General features: G+C 50.5%; 1 protein-coding gene across 8 annotated transcripts; it reads right to left on the reverse strand.

Moving 5' to 3' along the window:
* Window positions 1-8038: 8038 nt before the first annotated feature.
* Window positions 8039-18897, reverse strand: Hemk1 (HemK methyltransferase family member 1). Of its 8 annotated transcripts, none has more exons than XM_027414450.2 (11): window positions 18828-18897; window positions 17584-17979; window positions 17188-17279; window positions 16790-16883; window positions 11851-11985; window positions 11493-11557; window positions 11168-11217; window positions 9670-9778; window positions 8787-8882; window positions 8527-8640; window positions 8039-8424 (listed from the first exon to the last, which is right to left on the reverse strand). In XM_027414450.2, exons 2-11 carry the CDS (start codon window positions 17812-17814, stop codon window positions 8388-8390), a joined length of 1023 nt encoding a protein of 340 aa, XP_027270251.1. In that variant the 5' UTR covers window positions 17815-17979; window positions 18828-18897; the 3' UTR covers window positions 8039-8387. The 8 variants fall into 8 exon arrangements, 7 of the variants coding, with proteins under 7 accessions (XP_027270251.1, XP_027270248.1, XP_027270247.1 ...); XM_027414447.2 differs by having other exon boundaries at window positions 18833-18889; XM_027414446.2 differs by having other exon boundaries at window positions 18603-18874.
* Between the last annotated feature and the right edge of the window lie 1304 nt (window positions 18898-20201).

Raw genomic sequence — 20201 nt, forward strand, 5'->3', positions numbered from 1 at the left:
GGGAAGAAAGAACCTCAACTGAGAAAATGCCCCCACCAGACTGGCCTGTGGGTAAGCCTGTGGTGTATTTTCGAGGGTTCAGCTCACTATGGGTGGTGCCTCCCCTAGGGCTGGTGGTTGTGGGTGCTATAAGAATAATGCCTGAGCAAGTTCTGTGGAGAAAGCCAGTCAGCAGCATTTCTCTGTGACCTCTGCATCAGCTCCTGCCTCCAGGTTCCTGTCCCGCTAAAGTTCCAGCCCTGCCCTTCCTTCAGTGGTGGACTACAATGTGAAACTGGAAGCTGAAATAAACCCTTTCCTCCTCAGGCTCATTTTGACTATGGTGTTTTATCACAAAAACCCTAACTAAGACAATACCTCAGAAGGGCAGTGGTGTTGCACGCCTTTAATCCCAGCACTAAGGAGGCAGAGGCAGGCAGATCTCTGTAAGTTCGAGGCCAGCTGGTCTACAGAGGGAGTTCTAGGACAGTCTCCAAAGCTACATAGAGGAAACCCTGTCTCAACTCCCCCTCTCCCCATGAAAAAAGACAATACCTCAGGAGGCCCAGGGGTGCACAGCTAGTTTCCTCAGAAGTAGAAACACTCGTTTATCCTGCTGAGGGAACTTCACTCTCCTCACAACTGTCAGGGCTTCAGATGGGACGAAGATGTGGGAATCCATATACCCAAGTGCCCCAGTTGAGCTAATGTTGCTCATGCTGGTCTATGAACCTAGCCCAGAGGGTTTTACACATTGGAGTCAGTCCCTAGTGTAAGAGCTGTTTAGTGGTTCTCAACTGTCCTAATTCTGCAACAGTTCCTCATGTTGTGGTGACCCCAACCATAAAATTATTTTTATTGTTACTCCATTACTGTAATTTTGCCACTGTTATGAATCATAATGTAAACATCTGTTTTCCAATGGCCTCAGGAGACTCCCGTGAAAGGCTCATTTGAAAGACCAAGGAGTCATGACCTACAAGTTGAGAACCAGTAAGCTATATAGAGCCGCATAAAAGCATCACCTATTGGCTCAGGACTTTGAAGACAAGGGAGGCTGGAAGCCCTGAACTGGGAGTCAGGAGGCAAGTGCTACGTGAACTCAAGTATGACCCCTGAGTGTGGCAGTCCCTCTGGAGCCTGACTGAGCTACTGTCTCTGCATGGCATATGCTAGGATTAAGGCAGCTGCTGTAGTTGTGGGACAGCTCTGTCCCCGTGGGACAGCTCTGGCAACTTCTGCTCCTGTTCCGACAGGTGGATCTTAGCTCTGAGCTCTGCAAGACATGGCCCAGGACCTAGCCATGCCAATCCCAGAGCCTCTGATTGTCTGGTGGGCGGGTGGGCAGGCATCAGTGGCAGCCTCATTCTCCTCCAGCTTGGTATGCAGACTTCTGCTTGGGAAGAGGGAAAATCAGGAATTAGATTACAAGTCTTGTTACAGTTCACTCTTTTTAGTGCAGAGTCCTCTAGGCTTTTTGTTTGTTTGTTTGTTTTTGTTTTTTCGAGACAGGGTTTCTGTCCTCTAGGCTTTATCCACAGTATATCCAAGGGATTTGTGTCCAAGCTTCCCCTTAATCCCTGGCATCTGAACTATTCCAGGTATCCAAACTATCAGTCCTCAGCTTCTCTTAAACCCCCTGGGGTTCCAGAGCTCTCCAAATGACACCTGGTTTAAGACTGTAGCTTCCAGAAGGCCACACAAGGTGGGCTAACTTCCCCACCGTCCTTTAGCCCCTCAACCAGAGTAGTTGCAGCCTCAGACTGGCCAGGGACAGGGTCCAAAGGTAACAGTTGGTCACCCCAGCTTTGAGAACCAGAACAGTAAGATACTCAGGGACAACCAGATTCAATTCTGGGATAGAATGGTGACTCAGTCCTGCCCAAACTGAGGACTGATGATTGGAAAGAGCCCAACTATCCATTGACATGGAGGGGTCAAGCTTTCTGTTTGGTCATGGGTTGCTGTGCTCAGTTCACAGGCATGGCATGGCATGCATATAATGTGGGCCTTCCTCCCTCCCCAGTGCTGCTTGGCCAACCACATGACTCCATGACAATCCAGGACCAGGACCTGGGTAGACCTCGCATAATTAAAAATAGCCCAAGGAGGCCAACCTTGCACTCTCTCTAATTCCAGCACCATCTCCCCATTGCTCCCAGTGTCTGAGCCAACCTCTGTGTTCTGAGAGATGGCCACTCTCTCATAAAGTTTTGCACATCTCAGGCAGGCAGACTGAGGAGGGAGGGCTCACCACCATTCTGGCCACATCCCCTCTGAGGAGAGGTGTCCAAGGCAGAGTATCATGTGTCTCCAAACTCTTCCATTTCCTCTGCCCATTTCTGCATTCCAATTCCAGAAATACTTCCATTTTTAAGTGTTTGCCATAGTAGAACTGCTATAGTTTGGACCTGGAATGTCCTTCAAAGACTTGTGTGTTGAAGTGTTAGTCCCCAGCTAGTGGCATGACTGAGATGAGGTGAGAACTTTAAGAGGCTGGGCCTCGTTGGAGGTGGTAAGAAACTGGGACCTACAGAAAAGTATGTGGGCAGGCTCTCCGACAGACAGTAACAACTGAGGAAATGGCCCACAGATGTGAAAACAGGCCAATCTAATGGAGACAGTTCTTCACTTGAGGATTCCTCTTCCAGAAGTGTCAACTTGACAGCCAAGATTAGCCATAAAAGTAAACTGTCTGGGGACTGAAAGGTTCAGGCATTATGCTGGCCCGCCCCTGTTACCTGGTGGAACAGGCAGTACCCTGGTGAGCCCAAGGTTCCATGGGAACTGAGTCTGCACGAAGGTGCAGAGGACCCCTTTAAAAAGACAGATCCCTGCCCATTTACTCTCTCAGCTTCTTCCTCTCGGCTTCCTCTCCGTTCCCTCTCTACTCTCTCTCTCACCTATGCACTCTCTCTGCGGCTACCAGCCATGGTGGTCAGCCATTATCCCTGTTCCTTTCCTCTTCTTAGTCTCCCTACTCTGCCGGGCCTTATAATAAACTTAGAGTCAACATGTCTCATGTCTCAGCATTTCTCTTTTCTTTTTTTTTAAACAAAAGAATAACAGGGACCCTTTTCTCTCTTTGCTTCCTGGCTGCCATGAGGTGAGGACCTTTCCTCTGCCATCTTTCTACCTTGTCACATGCCCGACAGAGCCAGCCAATCCTGGGCTGAAACAATGAGCCAAACTAATCTTTCCTCCTTGTAAGAGATTTTGCCACAAGAATGTAAATAAAGTGACAGGCCAGTTAGGGTAACTCTGGGTAAAGGTACTTAAGGGTAAGCCTGAAGAACAAAGTTTAATTCCCAGGACACACACAGTGGAAAGCGATTCCTACAAGTTTTCCTCTGACGTCCATTAACATGCTGTGGAATGGATGGACACACACACACACACACACACACACACACACACACACACACACACAAATAAGTGTAATAAAAAAACATTTAAAAAAAAAAAAAGAAAAAAGTGACTAACCCAAGCACCATGGAACATCAAGGTCTGTATTATCAAGTGTAAAAGACTACCACAGATTTTGTAACTTAATACACACTACTACACTGTATAATTCTAGAGGTTAGAAATCCAAAATTAGTTCCACCGTGCTTAACCGAACATGTGGGTGGGGGTTGCATTCTTTCCTGAGTCTCTAGGGAAGAAGCTGTTTGCATTCCTTGGCTCATGGCTCCTTCCTCCTGTAATTACACCACACTGACCTCTGCTTCCTCTCACTTTCGACACCCCTGTCCCCTTCCTATAGTCACCTGTGATCATACTGTGTTTACCTGAACAACTTTTCCTTCTCAAGGTCTTTAGTCACAGTCGGGCAGTGGTGGCTCAGTCTTTAATCCCAGAACTCGGGAGGCAGAGGCAGGCAGATCTCTGTGAGTTCTAGACCAGCCTGGTCTACAGAGCTAGTTCCAGGACAGCTAGGGCTATTAAACAGAGAAACCCTGTGTCAAAAAACAAAAAACAAAACAGCAACAACCACAACAAAACAGATCTTTAATCACAAGTCTGGGGGTCTGGAGAGATGGCTCAGATATTAAGAGCACTGACTGCTCTTCCAGAGGTCCTGAGTTCAATTCCCAGCAACCACATGGTGGCTCACAACCATCTGTAATGAGATCTGGTGCCCTCTTCTGGTGTGCAGATATACACGGAAGCAGAATGTTGTATACATGATAAGTAAATAAAATCTTTTTTAAAAAATCACAAGTCTGGGAAGAAGGATCTGTCGGCAAACTACCTGCGGCACAAACTCGTGGGCCTGGGTTAGGATCCCCAGCATCTATGCCAAAGCTAGGCATGGCTGCACACGTCTGTTACCCCAGCATTGGGAGGATGCAGGCAGGAGCCCTGGGGCTGTGTAATCAGTGTGGTCCAGGTCAGTGAAAGGCCCTGTCTCAAACATAAGATGGTGATTGAGGCCTTTGCCCCTGTCACGCATGCTTTGTCTCAAACCCAGGGTCTTGTTCAGGGCATAGAGTTCATGAAGAGAGATCAGGCCACCACCATATCTACCACCTTGACTGGGGCCTGCTTAAGGCCTAGAGCTCCAGGAAGCCTGGCGCCTGCTCCTGCTGCCGCCAAGGACAGCCTGTTCTCCTGGTCTGCTGTGGGGTGGGGATCAGGTGCACTGGAGCCCTCAAAGAGATTATGGCTCAACTTGAACAGCTGCCTGGCTCAGGCAGGAAGCCAGACCTCACGGTTTCCTCTCCCTACTGACTGGAATCCGTGAGTGCTATAGTCAGGTCAGATGTGGGCCACTCAGGAAGTTCTAGTCTCAAGTATAGAAAATGGATATGGGGTCAGCTTATTGATGGACATTTACTAAACCTGAATGTGCCAGTGTCATAGGGGTTCCCGGGATGACACTAGAAAGTTTCTGAATTCAGGGCCAGAGATGTGGGTAGGGGAAGGCTAGAACACAAAGTCAAGGCAGGTGTGACATGGATTGGCAGTGACGGGCAAGGGTATTCCAGAAGGATGCACTGCCGGGGCAAGGAGAAGGTGTTCGGGGGGAGGGTACCCCAGGGTAGCTGAGGTCCAGGGCAGTAAAGAATCTGAAGGTGGATAGGGAAAGATGGGGCCGACCTGCAGAGATTGAAGGGCTTACCACTTCAGCCCAGAAGTTCTCAGATCCATCAGTGGGGGAACCCTTTACCCTGACAGAACCTTACTTCCCGGGTGAGGGAGGGGTATCATGGGGCCTTTCTCAGAGCTGTCCTCCCCCACCTCTTGAGACAGCACTCTGTAGGACACAGAGACCACACTTAGGTCCTGGGGATCCAGTCAAGGCTTGGAACAGAGATTGGGAACAGATGCCCAGGGTCCATGGAAGAAAAGGGCATATTTCTTACAGCTGGGGACACATTTTAATAAGACGCATGGAATAACCCATTGGAAGCTACAAAAATCATCCAGCTGTGAGGCAAGACCATCGTTTCTCCACCTGCTGGAGGGGACAGAGCTGCTCTCCCAGGTCAGGGCCTGTGGAGCCTGCAGAGCCTGGGTGACACCGTTTGCACCACATCCTCCTGCACTTTCCCCAAGGGACTTCTTGACTTGTGCCAAGCTTCTGGCACTAGCATCAGGAGAAAGAAGAAGACAGGGCACGAGAGCTTAGCTTTTCCAGAGTGGAGCGCCTGGCTGCCATGGGCCTTGGGTACTCAGGTCCTGGTGGAGAGAATCAGTGAGGGGGGAGGAGGCTGCTCCTGCTGGCTCCATCTCCAGGACTAAAATCCTGCCATCTTTCCTTTGCTGACTGCCGTGTCTCTGCCTGCCTCATGCTGGTGCTGAGCTGACCTAGCAGGGTGCACGACTTTCCCCTGTCTGTCCTCAAGGCAACAGAAACACCCATAATGTACCAAGAAAACCTCACAACCATCTTTATGGTAAAGTACTTTGGCCCCGTTTCCCAAGGTTTGGAGGCCTAAGCTGAATAAGATGAAGCCATCTGCCCAAGGTCACATCCTGGTAAGGGGCAGACTCTAGAACCTAGGTTGGTATGGCTCCAGCATGGCAACTCAATGTCTAGCCCAATTAAGCAAGTGGCTATAGTCTGCAGGCCCTGCCTTGCCACTCTACTTGGCTTGGACTTTTATCCCAGTGGAGTCAAGCCCCGCATTTTTCTGGGAAGGAAGTTGTCCCAAGGGTGGCTCTTGCTCCAATGACCCCAACTGGCCCTCCACTGTCATTCTCCACCACTGTACTCTCTTGGGTGCCATACCCGCAGGCTCTCCAAGGCCTTACCTCAGAAACAGGCCTGAGGCCAGGAAGGAAAACCATCAGGGAACTCAGCACTGACTGAGTATAACCCACGCTGTGAGACAAGAGGGCAACACAAGGCTGCGAGGTCAGGGCAGCCTGATGTCTGAGACAGCCAGAGCCAAAGGGCAAAGGCAAGAGAAAGATGGCAATATCCGCATAGGCTTTGGCAAACAAGGGGCAAGTGGCGCAGGAAGCTCAGGAGGTGAGGAACCTTGCTCCGGTCACACCCGATGTTACCTACTCAGGTTCTTTCTGGAACAGCCATGAGGGAAAGCCCAGGCTCCCACCTTCAAAGGAAGCCAGAGATAGCTTGAGGCTAAGTCACCAGGGCCAGATGCGGGGGCTCTGAAACCTGCAGTATGGTCTCTGCCAACACAAATATACCCTTTAACCACAGCAGCAGACATCACTTACGCAGGGTGAAGTCCAGAAATAGACTCCTAGAAGGCGAGCGCCTGACTTGTGTTCTCAACTTGTATCATGGGACTTCAGGCAGGCCTGCTCTTAACACCTTGACCCTCCTGCCTGGACCGTGGGCATTTAGAGGCCAGCCTGCATGTGATACTTTGCTGGTCTGGACTAGAATAGAATGAAGCTATTTCCTGTCCTGCTCCTGGACCCAGAAGAGTCCACATCTCATAGAGAAAGGAGATGACTGAGGTCCAACTCCAAGACTGGACCTGGAACTCAGCTGTCTTGGCTCTGGCAGAGCTATTGCCTTCCAGAGCACACTGCCTCTGGCTGCTGCACCTTAGGTCAGGCCCTTGCAAATGCTGGGGAGACAGGTAGAATGAACGCGCTTTGTCTTCGACACGCTTGAAGAACTACCCAGATGCAGTCTTGCATCAACACTCACCTCTAAACAGTTTCCTGCTGCTATTGACAGTAGTGGTCTTTAGGCCTCCTGGTGGCTGTGACTCTGCCCAGAGCTGGGGTGAAGGTCACAATTCAGTGCTCAGGCTTGGTTGGATGCACCAACCAGGGAGACATATGTGGGCTATTTGAACTCCAAATTTGAATTTCCACATTTGGAAAGATGGTCAATAAAAGCAAATACAAGTCCTGAGGTTGTTTTCCCACCCTGCTGTCTCAAACCTTCACTTATACGAGTGTGGGCATGCAATCCCAGGATCATGTTGAAAAGTGATAAGCCTCTCTGCTGATGCAGCAATCCAAATCAGACCAAATCAAACTGAATTAAAAAGCCCACATTTAATGGGTACAGTGCTCCCAGATGGCCTCCCAGCCCCCCAGAGAGGAGACGGGAAAGAGAAACCGTTAAACCACAAGTCTATTTTCTGGGGGACAGTTTAAATACCCTGTGGTGATGGTCTTGAGCATCTGTGGGGGAGGGGGTCACCATTTGGCAGGCTTTCTGAGATGCAGCAGGGTTTGGAGGGAGATGGGGAGGTGGGGCTTCCACCATAACATTCTAGACTCTTTGGCATGTGGATGCCAGCGGCCGGGGTGAAGCTCCCACCTTGACACGTGTCGGAGACCCTCAACTCCACCCTCAGATACGGCCCCCAATCTCAGCCTAGGCCCAGTCAAGGAAGGGTATGTAGGCATACCCAGGCTGGAGGTGGATGGTGCTAACCCAAAGAATGAGCTATTCTGTGCAGCCCTATGGTATCCAAGGCCAGGACTAAGCCTCACATCCCTACCCCTCTGCACGTACTATCCTTACACGGGGTCCCACCCTCACCACAGACAGTCTGCTTGACTTGGAGTAGGAGGAGGCTCTCAGGCTTAATCCTACATGGAGACAAGGGCTCACAGACGCTGATAACAAAACACTGGTTTACCATTTATTGTTCTCTCAGTGCTATACTGGCCACATTTCCCAGCATCTTCACAGCAGTTTCACCAACAGGAACACCAAGTAGCCTGCGACACTGAGGGGAAAGAGCTAGGCTGGAAAGCCAGCTCTTGCCTTTCTGTTCTTTGCTGCTCCAGGAAGAACACTCCATCTTTGTTTCCAAGTCTCCTAGAAACATCCATCAAGGGGAAATCACAGAACCATGGGCCATGCCTGGGTTCTGAAAAGCTCCCTGAGAACAGTGCTCCGTGCAGGATCAGCAGGGCATCCAGCAGGCTAGAATCCTGGCCAGCTGCTCAGAGTAGCCACACTATGGTGCAGACTTCTGGATGTGCAGGAACCGGGGCCTGGGGAGACAGGATGAGTATCTGGGTGCCATCTAAGCTCTAAGGAGTGCACAAGTGGTGTGGAGCATGGGAGTGGCATGGCTACGGGAACTGTAGTTTTACCTCCCACAGAAGTCTTTCCGGACAGCCGCAAGACTAAGGTGCAAGTCAGGCTGACTCTGAAGCCAGCTGCTGACAAGCTCTGGGTGCCTTGTGTCCACTTCTAAGAAGATGCTTCTACATGGAGGAGAAAGGGGTCAGCTCAATGAGGGAGGGCCAGGGGACCTGTGCTTCTACACTGTCTGGCCTGCAAGAGGCAGGGGCACGGCGATGCCAAGGCATGCCAATTACACAATGGAAGTGGAGGAGGCCAGGATCCATACCCAGAGGCATTCAGAAGCCGGGGCGCCAAGGTCAAGATGTGGGTAATGATGTCCATGCCTTCCTCACCACCATCCAGGGCCACCAGGTCTTCATAACTGAACGGAAAGCATGGCAGGTAAGAGCCTGGGGTGGCCAAGCAGGCCTTCACAAAGGGCCCAGTGGGACTGAAGACTCTGGGTTGACAGGTAAGCTGAGGGAGGATCCATTAGCAAATGGTTCCTAAACAGATAACAGGTTTTACTTTCCCCCATAGGGCAGGGCTAAATGGACTTGCTGAGTCCCACTGACAGACAGCCCTCAGGGCATGAGGTGCCCTCAGAACCTAGCTGTTCCTGCTCTTGATCTGAGGACATTTAAAACCCAATCCTGACTACTTCTTTGAGCCCAGAAAAGAGGCTCCAGCACCCACCCTGTGTCACCAGTGCTTATGTAGGGACACATGGTTACCCTGAGTTTCCCATCCTTATAAATGTAGGATGGTTTTTCCACAACCAGAGGTTTCAGTGCTGGCTTTTCCATGAAATCCTCACGGGACCTTAGACAGGGCACCCTCCCTCTCCCGGCCTTGGTCTGGTGTAAAATGACACATCCCTCTACGAGTGCCTTCTATTAGGTCTCGCTATGCCGGATGCCAAGTCCTTCCCATGGTCCTGCAAGCACTACCATTCCTCTTTCAAAGCAGGAAATGGAGACTCAGGGAGGCTAGGGGTCTCCAGGAGTCAGAAGTGCAAAGCTGAAAATGGTCCCAGTAAGGCAGCAAGCTCTAAAGTGTGCCTCTTTAACCCTGCTGTCCCCCTGGGCCCCCCTGTTTTCTCCAGATGGAGTCTTCTAGCCCAGGCCAATCCTACTAAAGCTTCTCTGCCACGCCCACCTACCCTGTACCTGCAAATCTCTGGGGCCAGTTGTTCCATGTCCTTGTGGAAGATGTAGGGAGGGTTACTGACCACCAAGTCCACAGGGCCCCAGGGCAAAAGGCGTGTCCAGCACCCTTCTGTGGGCAAAGAGGACACATAGAACGAACTGGTCTACTGAGAAGGAAAAGTTGGTAGCTCTACCTGCCACCTTGTCCCTTAGGTAGTCACTGTCCTCAAGTCATATTGAGGGCCTGTCTTTAGACCTGGTCAGACTTGAAGATGAGTAGCCAGAGTCCCCACTTAGCAGACTGGCCAGGAGTGGACATGTTCTGACGTGCAGCCCTTCACCTAGCATGCCCATGTTTTCTCTGCTTCTGTCAAGACCTCCTCATTAAGCAATATTCAAGTGCCACCTCCAGTAAGCCCTCCCTGATTACACAGGCAGAGGAAGGGCTTCCCACTCTCTGCTTTATAATCAATATAATCTCAAAGCATAGGGAGGACAGGCCGCCCGCAGCCAACCCTTATGGCTGTTGTCTGGGTCCCACTTGTACCAGATGCAAAACCGGGTGCATCACACTAACATAAAGCCCGGGGATTCCATGGCTAATAGAAGGATCAGCACTGGAGCTGGAAACCTGAGGATACTGCAAAGCCTGCCACAAGCCTGGCATAGCCTGGTGGAGGCAGAGAGAGATAAATATGTATTTAGGCCCTAAAGTTTTCTTTCTTTGAGAGCTTGTTTGGAGGTTCTAGCAGGGGAGTGCAGCTACTCGTATACCCTTGACGGAAGACCAGTCCTCCTCTATTCGGGGAAGGTCGTCCTCTTCGACCGAGTGGGGAGGAAGGGGACACCCGCCTAGCCAGCCAGATCAGCCGAATCAACCCTGGCGATCAATGGGGTGACAGATGTCGGGGCCAAATCGCCCTCACATCCAAGTTTTCTTTCTTTGTTGTTGCTATTTTGTTTGATTTTTGTTTTTGTTTTTTGAGATGTTTTACTTTGTATCACAAGCTGGTCTAGAACTCACTATGTTGAATTCACAGGAGTCCTCCTGCATCCCCATTGCTAAGGTAACAGGTGGAGGCCCTCACAGCTGGCTCTGAACTGCTTTCCTTTGAACATCTGTTTAATCTCTTGCCAGTAAACAAACACTAGTTAAACTTATCAGTTATAGGGGATCCAGGAGAAGAAAGACTTTGTGGCTGGGAAGTGGCGGCACGTACCTTTATTGGCACCACTCAGGAGGCAGAGACAGACAGCCGGGGCTACACAGAGAAACCCTGTCTCAACACCTCCCTCCCCAGCAGAAAGACCTTGTGGCTAGTCCCTTCATGGGTCAGATCAGCCGAGGAGATGACAACAACAGCACCCAGTCTGTCCTCAGCAAGGGCTGCTCTGAGACGGCCCACTGGCCCACAGGTATGGTTACTGGGGAACCCTTACCACATTTCTGCAGTGCCTCACCCACCAGCAAACCTTCTATCCAGGACACCCACCCCAAGAAGACGAGTAGGGGGTGTACCTGAGGTTACATCAAGGCGAGTGATCCGAATCCTGTCCTGCAACTGAAGCCTGGAGAGATGGGGAGGTGGTGGTGAGCACAGAATGCAAGCTGTTGCCCTTGGCTACGAGGATCAAGAGGGAAAGTGAGCCCTTCTTAGATCAGCAACACAGCTCATAGTCCATCCATTTATAAACCCGTGGGACCCATGCCAGGCCACCCTCATCGCACCTCTCCCTCAAGAATGGAAGTCAGACACTAGGTTTGATACTAGAATAAAGGTCAAGTTCAGGTCCCAAAGTCTAACTCCCCAGTGCTGGCTCTCTGGACCTCCCAGCCCATATACCTCTGAGCATTCTCACGGGTCAGGCTAACAGCGGCTTCTTCCTTATCCACAGCAATGACTTGACTCTGCCCCAAGAACAAAGCAAAAGAGGTGGAACTCTGGGAAATGTTTGTCTGGGAACCTTCAGCTAGCTCCCCAGAAGAAAGAAACTTGTAGCAAAGCTTTCCTATAGTTAGGTTCCAGCCAGACCAACAGGGATGGAAGTCAGAGGTGACACCATGCTGTGCTGGGCGCACCTTCCTGTTCTGGCCACTTTCCCTCAGTGCTTCTGCAGAGGACGTGGAGAAAGGGCCAGTGGGTGACTCTCTCAATGTCAGGTAAAGGCAGGGTAGAGAGATGCAGGGGTGGGGGGGCTTACCTGTGGGAGCTGACTCAGAAGGCTGAGGGCAATGGCTCCTGATCCACAGCCCACCTCCAGAATGAGGGGACCACCTTTGGTTCCCACTGCAGGGGGCCTCTGGGCCACTTCCTCTAAAACCCATTCAACCAGTTCCTGGAAGGCAGAGGGTCTGGATCAGACTGGGTGCCATTCTTGCTCCTGGGGAGCCTTAACAAAGCGGTCCAAGCAGCTGGCTCCTAGTGAAGGCAGATGGGAGACTGCCAAAGCCAAAGTGATCTTGACATCAGCAAGGACTCCGGGTGGGTCATTCTGTCCCTGCCTCAGCTTACTCATCTGCAAAATGGAGCACTCCCCTCAGGAACACAGTAAAGATTAATCAGAATCACATAACTGATCCCTTATCTGCTGCGTTTGTGCACAATGAACCCCAGCTATGCCATCCAGACATCTTCCCATTTTTACACTCACAGCAATGCTGAGAACCATATCTGATGGCCAATCCCTCTATGCCTAGTCCTGCTTCTAGAGCACTAATTTGCTAGACCATCACCACTGGCTCATGAAGAAACACCCAAGAGTCAAGGCCCTTATCTGGAGCCTGAACTGTGGAGCTGAGGATATAGTGCAAAGGAAGAACACTTGCCCAGCATATAAGATCCTGGGTTTCACCCCCTAGAACCATGGGGGTAAAAAAAATAAACCAGGGTGGCTGGTGTGTCCTCAGCTTTCTCACAGGGATGAGTTTGGGAATTTCCTAGAAGACTCCTAGGCCAAAGGGACAAGCAATTACATTAATGGGACGGGGCACACCTCTGCTCAAGTCTCTTACTTGCAGGTAGCTGTGGCACACACAGAATGACAGAATGTGGTAAGGGCACAGGTGTGGTAAGAGCCTGTTGGGATGGTGCCCGCTACTGCAGCAAAAGTACACTTTCAGACTCCATCAGCACAAAGGCAAGAGGGTGTAGGGCACTGCCTGCTGATGCCACCATCTGACGCCTACAGGGGCTGTAAATGGTAATCAACACAGGGTGTTGTCCCAGCACTGAAATGCTTCTAACCAGAGTAGAGCAGGGGATCCATGCATGCAGCAGGGGAAGGGCCATGTAGTCTCTTCTCAAAGACAAACCCCTGGATCTGGGCAGAGGGACCATTCAAGGCTCTGGAAACTGGGGGTACAGCAGGTGAATGCCTTTTGAAGGAAGACTTCCTTGGCCCCTGTGGAGTGTCTCTGTTGACTTGAAAGGTCCCAAACTGTGCCCCAAATCAGACCTGGCCACCTATCCTCAATAAACCAATAAAAAGAGTCAAATTAAAAGTAGAAAGCAGCTGGGTGGTGGTGGTGCATAGGAGGCAGAGGCAGTCAGATCTCTGTGAATTCCAGACCAGCCTGCTCTACAGAGTGAGTTCCAGGACAGCCAGGGCCACACAGAGAAACTCTGTCTCAAAAAACAAAACGAAACAAAAAAGTAGAAAGCAAAAAAGAAAGCAAAGGAAAGGAGGGAGGAGGGAGGGAGGAGGGAGGGAGGGAGGGAGGGAGGGAGGGAGGGAGGGAGGGAGGGAAAGATATTCAATGTGGTCACAATGAGAGGACAAAGAGATCCAGCAAACCCCTCAAGTCCATCTCAGATTCCTGAAGTCAGATAAAAAATTAAATAGTGGGCCAGGATAGCCAAGTCTAAGCAGTCCGGGTCAAGGTGTGATCCCACCTACCACTGACTCATCATTGTCTGGGTTTCAGTCTCATCTGTAAGTTGTTAGGACTGTGTGAGTTCCCTCTGTGGGAAACAAGCTCCCCTTCTGACTAGTCTTAGGAAATCCCTACTTTTTGGGGTCCACTGTTTCCAATAGTCTGACAGACTAAGGGACTCAGTTGTCTCTTTAGAATATCTGCATTCCGAAGACCAGTTTCATCTCTAAAACCAAATATCTTCAACCTGACTTGAAGATCTAGGACAGAGTTTGCCTCTCTTGTCATATTAAATTATGAGGAGACCTTGGGTCTGACCCATCAGCCAGGCCCAGTGGAGCAAACAGTACCAGATCATCCAAACCCCCTTTCAAGTTTGTCCTGCTGAGTCCCCAAAACCATTTTGTCTTCCTAGGGCCCCAACCTCAGTGGCAATGCTCATTCACACCAAAGGTAACAAGTTCAAAGCAGGCAGGAGTTGGAGAGCTGGACCAGCCCTCCCTGTTCCAAGCCACTTCTGCACTACAAAGCTACTGTCTATAGGCGAGGGAGCTTGGATCAGTCCTGTGCCAGGCAGAAATGAGTAGAGAGCAGTGGCGTGTGTGCACCAAACTGGGCTCATGACTGGTGAACGGCTTGCAATCCAGGGCTGTGACTGAGAGACTGCGGTAGAGGCAACAGGCTGAAAGGCCAGCCAAATGACAGCCTATGCTAGGGGTGTGAGTTTCTCTGGGTTTCCTGGCCACAAACAGCCCACTCTGGCTGGAGGATGACCCCTTAGTCAGCCCACACTGGCTAGCCACCTCATAAAGGCATCCCTGACCTCAGACACACACACCATCCATGCAGGGCTGACAGACTGGGCCCCTACTGTCACCAGTGGTCTCTTACCTTCCCTTCTACCACAGACCATGGAAAGCTCAACTTGATCATAGGACCATCTGAGGACTATGTGGGGACTATCTATGTTAAGACTATATCCATGAAGTCTAGAAAATTCTTTCCTATGCAGTAAAGACCTTCTCTCTACCTAAAGCTATTGGCTCTTTGGGAAGGATCTGAGTCATGTTGGTCATGGACCCAGATCATCTGTTCCAACTGAATCCAGAAAGAATTCAAAACATAGAGTGACAGAAGGAGAGAAATATGAGGCAGAGAAGGGGCAGTGGTGGTTTTGCCTAGAGCCATTGCTTCAGACAGGACTGCATAACCCTTCTGTAGCCCTGGGGTCTCAGAAGGATGTCCTATGAACATCCTCTGTTAGGATCATATCCCTGGGGGGCTGACCCTAGTCAGGTGTACCGCCTCCCTAAAACAATTACAGCACTGAGCCTCTCACAGCCCGTACAGTCATACCACACCAGATGGGGATGGAATGCTCACACCCCAGCCTTAAGTTTCCTACTGTATGTAACTGCCACACAGGAGACTCATTTACCCTCTCACCCCCCAGGGAAAACCAAGCTCATCAGGCCACAAGCCACTTGCAATTTTGCATCTCAGACTTTCACACCCACCATCAAAAACCATCCTTTGATGGATAGAGAATACAGACTCTGTGACCCCCTCCCCTACACCCGATCTCTCCACTCTCTGCCACAGGCCACGTCCTCTTGATTTCTTAGTAAAGCAAACCTGCCTGATGTGGCTTCACATTGGGGCGAACCTGGTGAGTTCTCAGAAATGTCTGTACAGTGAGGCAGACCTGGCCTCCCAACCACAGCAGCCTCACTCTTCCCCTCCTCTTCCTGGCCCAGACACACCAAATGGGTGGGGCACACGGGAGCTGAGAGCTCACACCCAGCACCCGGAATCCAAAAACACACAGCGGATACCACCATGATTGCTGTGTGTTCGGAGCCTTGACAGTCTCCAAGAATGGCAAGTGATCTCCTGGCCAGAAGTGATATATGTGGAGGAGGCTGCAGGGTAACCCCCCAAAAGCCTGATGGCGACAGGCCACACCCTGCTTTTGACTGTCTGTACCCCATCCAAGGTTATGTCAGCACTAAACAGGATAGTCAGAAAGTTCAGGTGCAGCCCTTGGGTCCCTTCCTTGACAGCTCTGAGACTTCTCAAGGCCTCAGACTTCTGTAGTTTTGCCCCAACTTTGGGGAATGAGGTGAAATTCACTCTCCCAATCACATGATAAGGGAGTACGCCAGGTGATCAGCAATTTTTTTTTTTAATGTGCATAGTATTTTTCCGGTGTGTACGTCCATGTATAGTGGACGTGCAGTGTCCACAGAGGCCAGAAGAGGATGTCAGATTCCATGGGACTTGAGTTACAGATGGTTGTAAACCAGTGTGTGGGTGCTGGGAATTGAACCTGGGTCCTCTGGAAGAGCAGTCAGTACTATTAGCCACTGAGCCATCTCTCTAGAAAGATCAGAGAATTCTTGACCAAGGGACAGAGATTGAAAGGGTAAAAGACAGACACCTCAAAGACCCTGGCTGGTAAAGGTAAAGGTACGTCTATATGCCGAGGTATCTTTCCAGAAATAATCTTTTCCACAGTGTAATCAGAGCCCTCTGATTTTGCTCAGAACCCCCTAACTATGCAGCCCCACTTCATGCCAGAGTCCACTCTCCAGCACTGCCATCAACAAAATAAGGGGGGAAATCTAAGAAGGACAGAGAAACTTCTTTCCTAGACCAGGATATGTCCCCAAGGGATAGCACGCTTGGGCCACACAATCCCCAGTTCTGGCAATCTGAAGGACTGACACAAGCAGTCACCTGACCAGACAATAGACGTAAGCAGACCACTGAGTCACAGATACCCTGGCCTGAGAGGCCAACACTCTCTTATCTGAGCCCAGAGTAGGCAGCAACCACCTGTAAAATCACACTGTTCAGACCAGGCCTCCAGGTGCCCAGCTAGAGCCCTCTACGTCTCCCCTGCTCTCTAAGTTGCTGGAGGCCATTTATTTCCCATGTGTCAAGTCTGCCATGGGCCTATGCGGTAGCTCCTAAGGAATGGCCACAATGAGCTGAGCACTGGGACAACACTACTTGGAACATTCTATGTCACTTCCAGTCCTTGTAGCTGGGGCAGGGTCTTGGAATGTGAAGAGAGTCAAAGGGAGAGGGTAAGAGGTGTCCTCTATTATGGCTCAGCTAGCAAGAAGACATGTGTGGAAGGGCCACTGCCCCTGGGAAGGGCAGCCATGGGGCCCCAGCACCCCCTGGAGGAAGTCTGGGGCAAGACAGATACCTTGAACCTTTTCTCATCTCCATCCTGACCTGTCTCAGGGATATACTCACTTCCGTCTCTGGCCGAGGAATGAACACTGGGGGTACCATCTTCAGAGTGAGCCCCTGGAAGTCCCACTCCCCAAGGATATACTGCACGGGCATCCTGCAAGAGGGGTGTCCAGGGAGTCATCAGTAACAGAACCAGGATTAATAAGGCCAGAGCTGAGCTGAAGACTACTGTAGTCAAGGCAGGGTCCCGTCTGCAATGCCCTAGGACACAGTCTAGGCCTACCCTCTGTCCCTTCTTTAAATTTACTATACCAGACCCTCTCTTGACACTTCCTCGTCCCAACAGTGCTCTAGTCCTTAGACACTTTACTCCTCCCTGACCATAATTTGGTGGGGCTAGGGAAGGATGAGTCTCTGTTCCCAGCTCAGAGTCCTCGCATCGGCCCATGGTTGCTTACCTCTGTAACCGATGGCTACACAGTTCCTGGATCCACTGCAGCTGTCTAGGGGTCAGTGGCTTGGTCCAAAGTGCTGGTTTCAGGCTCTGAAACTGTCCCCGTGGAGAGTGTGAGTGGATGGTTCCCTTGCTGTCTTGTGTGGACAATGGACTCAAACACTAGCCACTTAATCATCCCTGAGCCTATAGTGCTGGAACGTACTATAATAGTTTTTCAGATGAGCAAATAAGTATCTGCCTGAAACATTTGTTCAGCAAAATCCTAACAGTCTCAACTAAGCACCTGAATGAGGCAAATAAAATAAAAAGAACAAACAAACAAAAAAAATCACTCAACATCTGTTCCCTGGAGTCCCCCCTCCTCCCTCTCCCTATCCTCCCCAGCATGGCACTTAACTGTTTTAGCTCCAAGAACATGAGCCACGATGTACTCACTGGATTCCCGGGCCTCTGGGATACCTTTTTCCTCAAAGACCTGTGTCCAGTGGCTGACCACCCCTGTGGCACTCAACACCCCAGGCAGAGATGAATGAGACTTCCATGAGCTGAGGGCCCAGCCCTGGGGGGCTCCCCTCCTTCCCCTGGGACCAGACAGGAGGGTCCAAAGTATTCGCCCCCAAAGTTTCATGTCTTGGAGAAAAGTTTGCAAGTTCCTAAGTCTCCCTTGTGATGCCAGTCATTGAGGGGGCTGCTGGGAGTGAGCCCTGGGCTGGGCTGGGCTGGGCTGGGTGCAGAAGGATCAGTCACAGGCTCTGACTCTCCAGTGTTTTGTTTCTCAGATGTTGTTGTCACCCTAAAGGAGAATGTGGAGAGACTCAATTTTGCCTGAAAAGAGTGTGCTTTTAGTCTGTCACCTCCTAGACTATATTCACACCCTCAACCACCCATTTGATTTCTTCTTGTCTTGGATGGGGTTTTTGTTGTTTGTTTGTTTGTTTGTTTGTTTTCAGTTGAAGTAGGTTGAATTGGTAGAGTGGTTTAGGCGTAGGGCATATGTCAGACCCCAGTGTGTGAGCTCAGTCAAATCATTGTTTCTGACTTCCATTTCGAGCATCCATAATATGGGGGAAATAACACCAGCTCTATGGTGACTGGTACTTGACCAAGGGATGTCACGGGCCTGGAAGACAGAACACCACACACCAGGGACTCACTAATGGATGGCAGGCGGCTGTCGTGCTTGGGAGCTTTGCTTCTGACATTCTGTGTGCACCGCCATTGTTTGGAAGCTGATTTTTGCTTCCTCTAATTTAACCCATAACCACAGACATTAGCATAAGTTGAAAGCTGAAAAATTAAGTGTTACCCTTAAGTTACCATAACAAGCAAACTAAGTAAGGTCCACACTAACATCTGCTGGGACGTCCTAACCACTACAGCCTCGCGGACAGGGCTCCAGAAGGAAGCAACTTGTACCCAGTTCCGGAAGAAAGCAAAGCTCGAAGTCCCGACACAACCTCCATCCCAAATCCGCAAGGGCATTATCAACGACTCAGGTAAGTGTGCCCTCTCTCCGAGTCTGTTTCCCCCGACTGTGACGGACAGGACCGGCCTGGCCTCAAAAGGCAACGTTGCCGTCCATGCATTCCCATCCCGATCTCCACCTCCGGTGCATAGCTGATCACGGGAATGCACGCTTACCCTACCTACACACCGGCACCGGGAAACAGCCCCACGGTCGGCCCCCGGATGTGCGTAGCCTGCATTGCACTCCCTCAGTACCTTGCTTCCGCCTCAGTGCAGTTGAGAAAGCGCTCGGGTGCACCACGTCTCCCTGATCTAGGGTTCCCGCGGCGGAAGGATTGCCCCTTTGAAGATTGCGGGAAGGCGGGGAGGCTGAGCGGACCGGCACCCACCCGCAGCCCCACTCCGGGGAAAGTGCGGGGTGCTCTGTAGGGTTCCAGACCCACGAGTCTTCCTTAAGGCCGCAGCAGAGTTGTGGCTCCAGCCTGCAATGATTGCTTGAAGCACACGTTTACATATCCAGCCGTGGAGGTGGATGGGCAGAAACAAACCGCAAGGGTGTCACTCATGTGCGCTGTGTTTCAGAGCCAGGCTAGATCGGGAGAAAGGATGCAAGCTGAGTCTAGCCGTTGGGTTCCAGTGTTTGGGGGCATCTCTGCTTTCGGGAAGGGAATAGGTACTTAAGGACCCTCTTGACCTCGCATGCACACAAAGTTTGGACCAGATAGCAGAAAAGAGAATACTGGAAAACCGGATTTGAACCCTGTTTTGTTAGCAACTCGTTGTTTAACTTAAGTGCCCAGGCCTTTCTAGGCTTTAGTTACACCTTTTATAAAATTCATAGCATTTGCAGGACATGGTTGCTCAGTCATGTAAACACAGGTACTGGAGAGGCTGAAGCAAGAGGATCATAAGTTCAAGGCCAGCCTGGGTAATTTAGTAAAAACCAGTCTCAAAATTAAAAAGGTGGGAGGGAACCTTGAAGAGATGGTTGAGCGGTTAGGAGGACATATTGCTCTTGCAGAGGAATGGGCTTCAGTCTCAAGCACCCAGAAAGGTGGCCTCAGTGCGCACCTGTACTCACACATATATCTGCCCAAACACACATATACATCATTTTGAGAAATAAAACAAAAAAATTAAATAAAAGATAGCCCATGCGGTAGCTCAGTTGTTGATGTGCTCATCTAACATACACAAAACTCTGGGTTTGATTCCCATAAATGGGATATGGTGATACACACTTATAAATGCAAGCAGGGGGGTGTGGGGCACAGAGACCTTCTGGCTCATCTTTCAAGGCCAGACTTGCTACATGAAACCTTGTTTCACAAAAGTAAAAAATAGAAAACTGGAGAAGGGAGGGGGGCTGTGTTGTGGAATAGAATATTTGTTTAACTAAGGTGTGTTGCAGAATAATTGTTTAACTATGTAAAGATATGTTGCATGTGTTTAACTGTGTGAAGGTGTGTTGCTTTTGTATGTTCCTCATTTGTTTAACTATGTAAAGATGTGTTTCACCTTGCCTGCCTAAGTCACCTGATTGGTCTA

The sequence above is a fragment of the Cricetulus griseus genome, chromosome 4 (assembly GCF_003668045.3).
Source record: "Cricetulus griseus strain 17A/GY chromosome 4, alternate assembly CriGri-PICRH-1.0, whole genome shotgun sequence".
Lineage (NCBI taxonomy): Eukaryota > Metazoa > Chordata > Mammalia > Rodentia > Cricetidae > Cricetulus > Cricetulus griseus.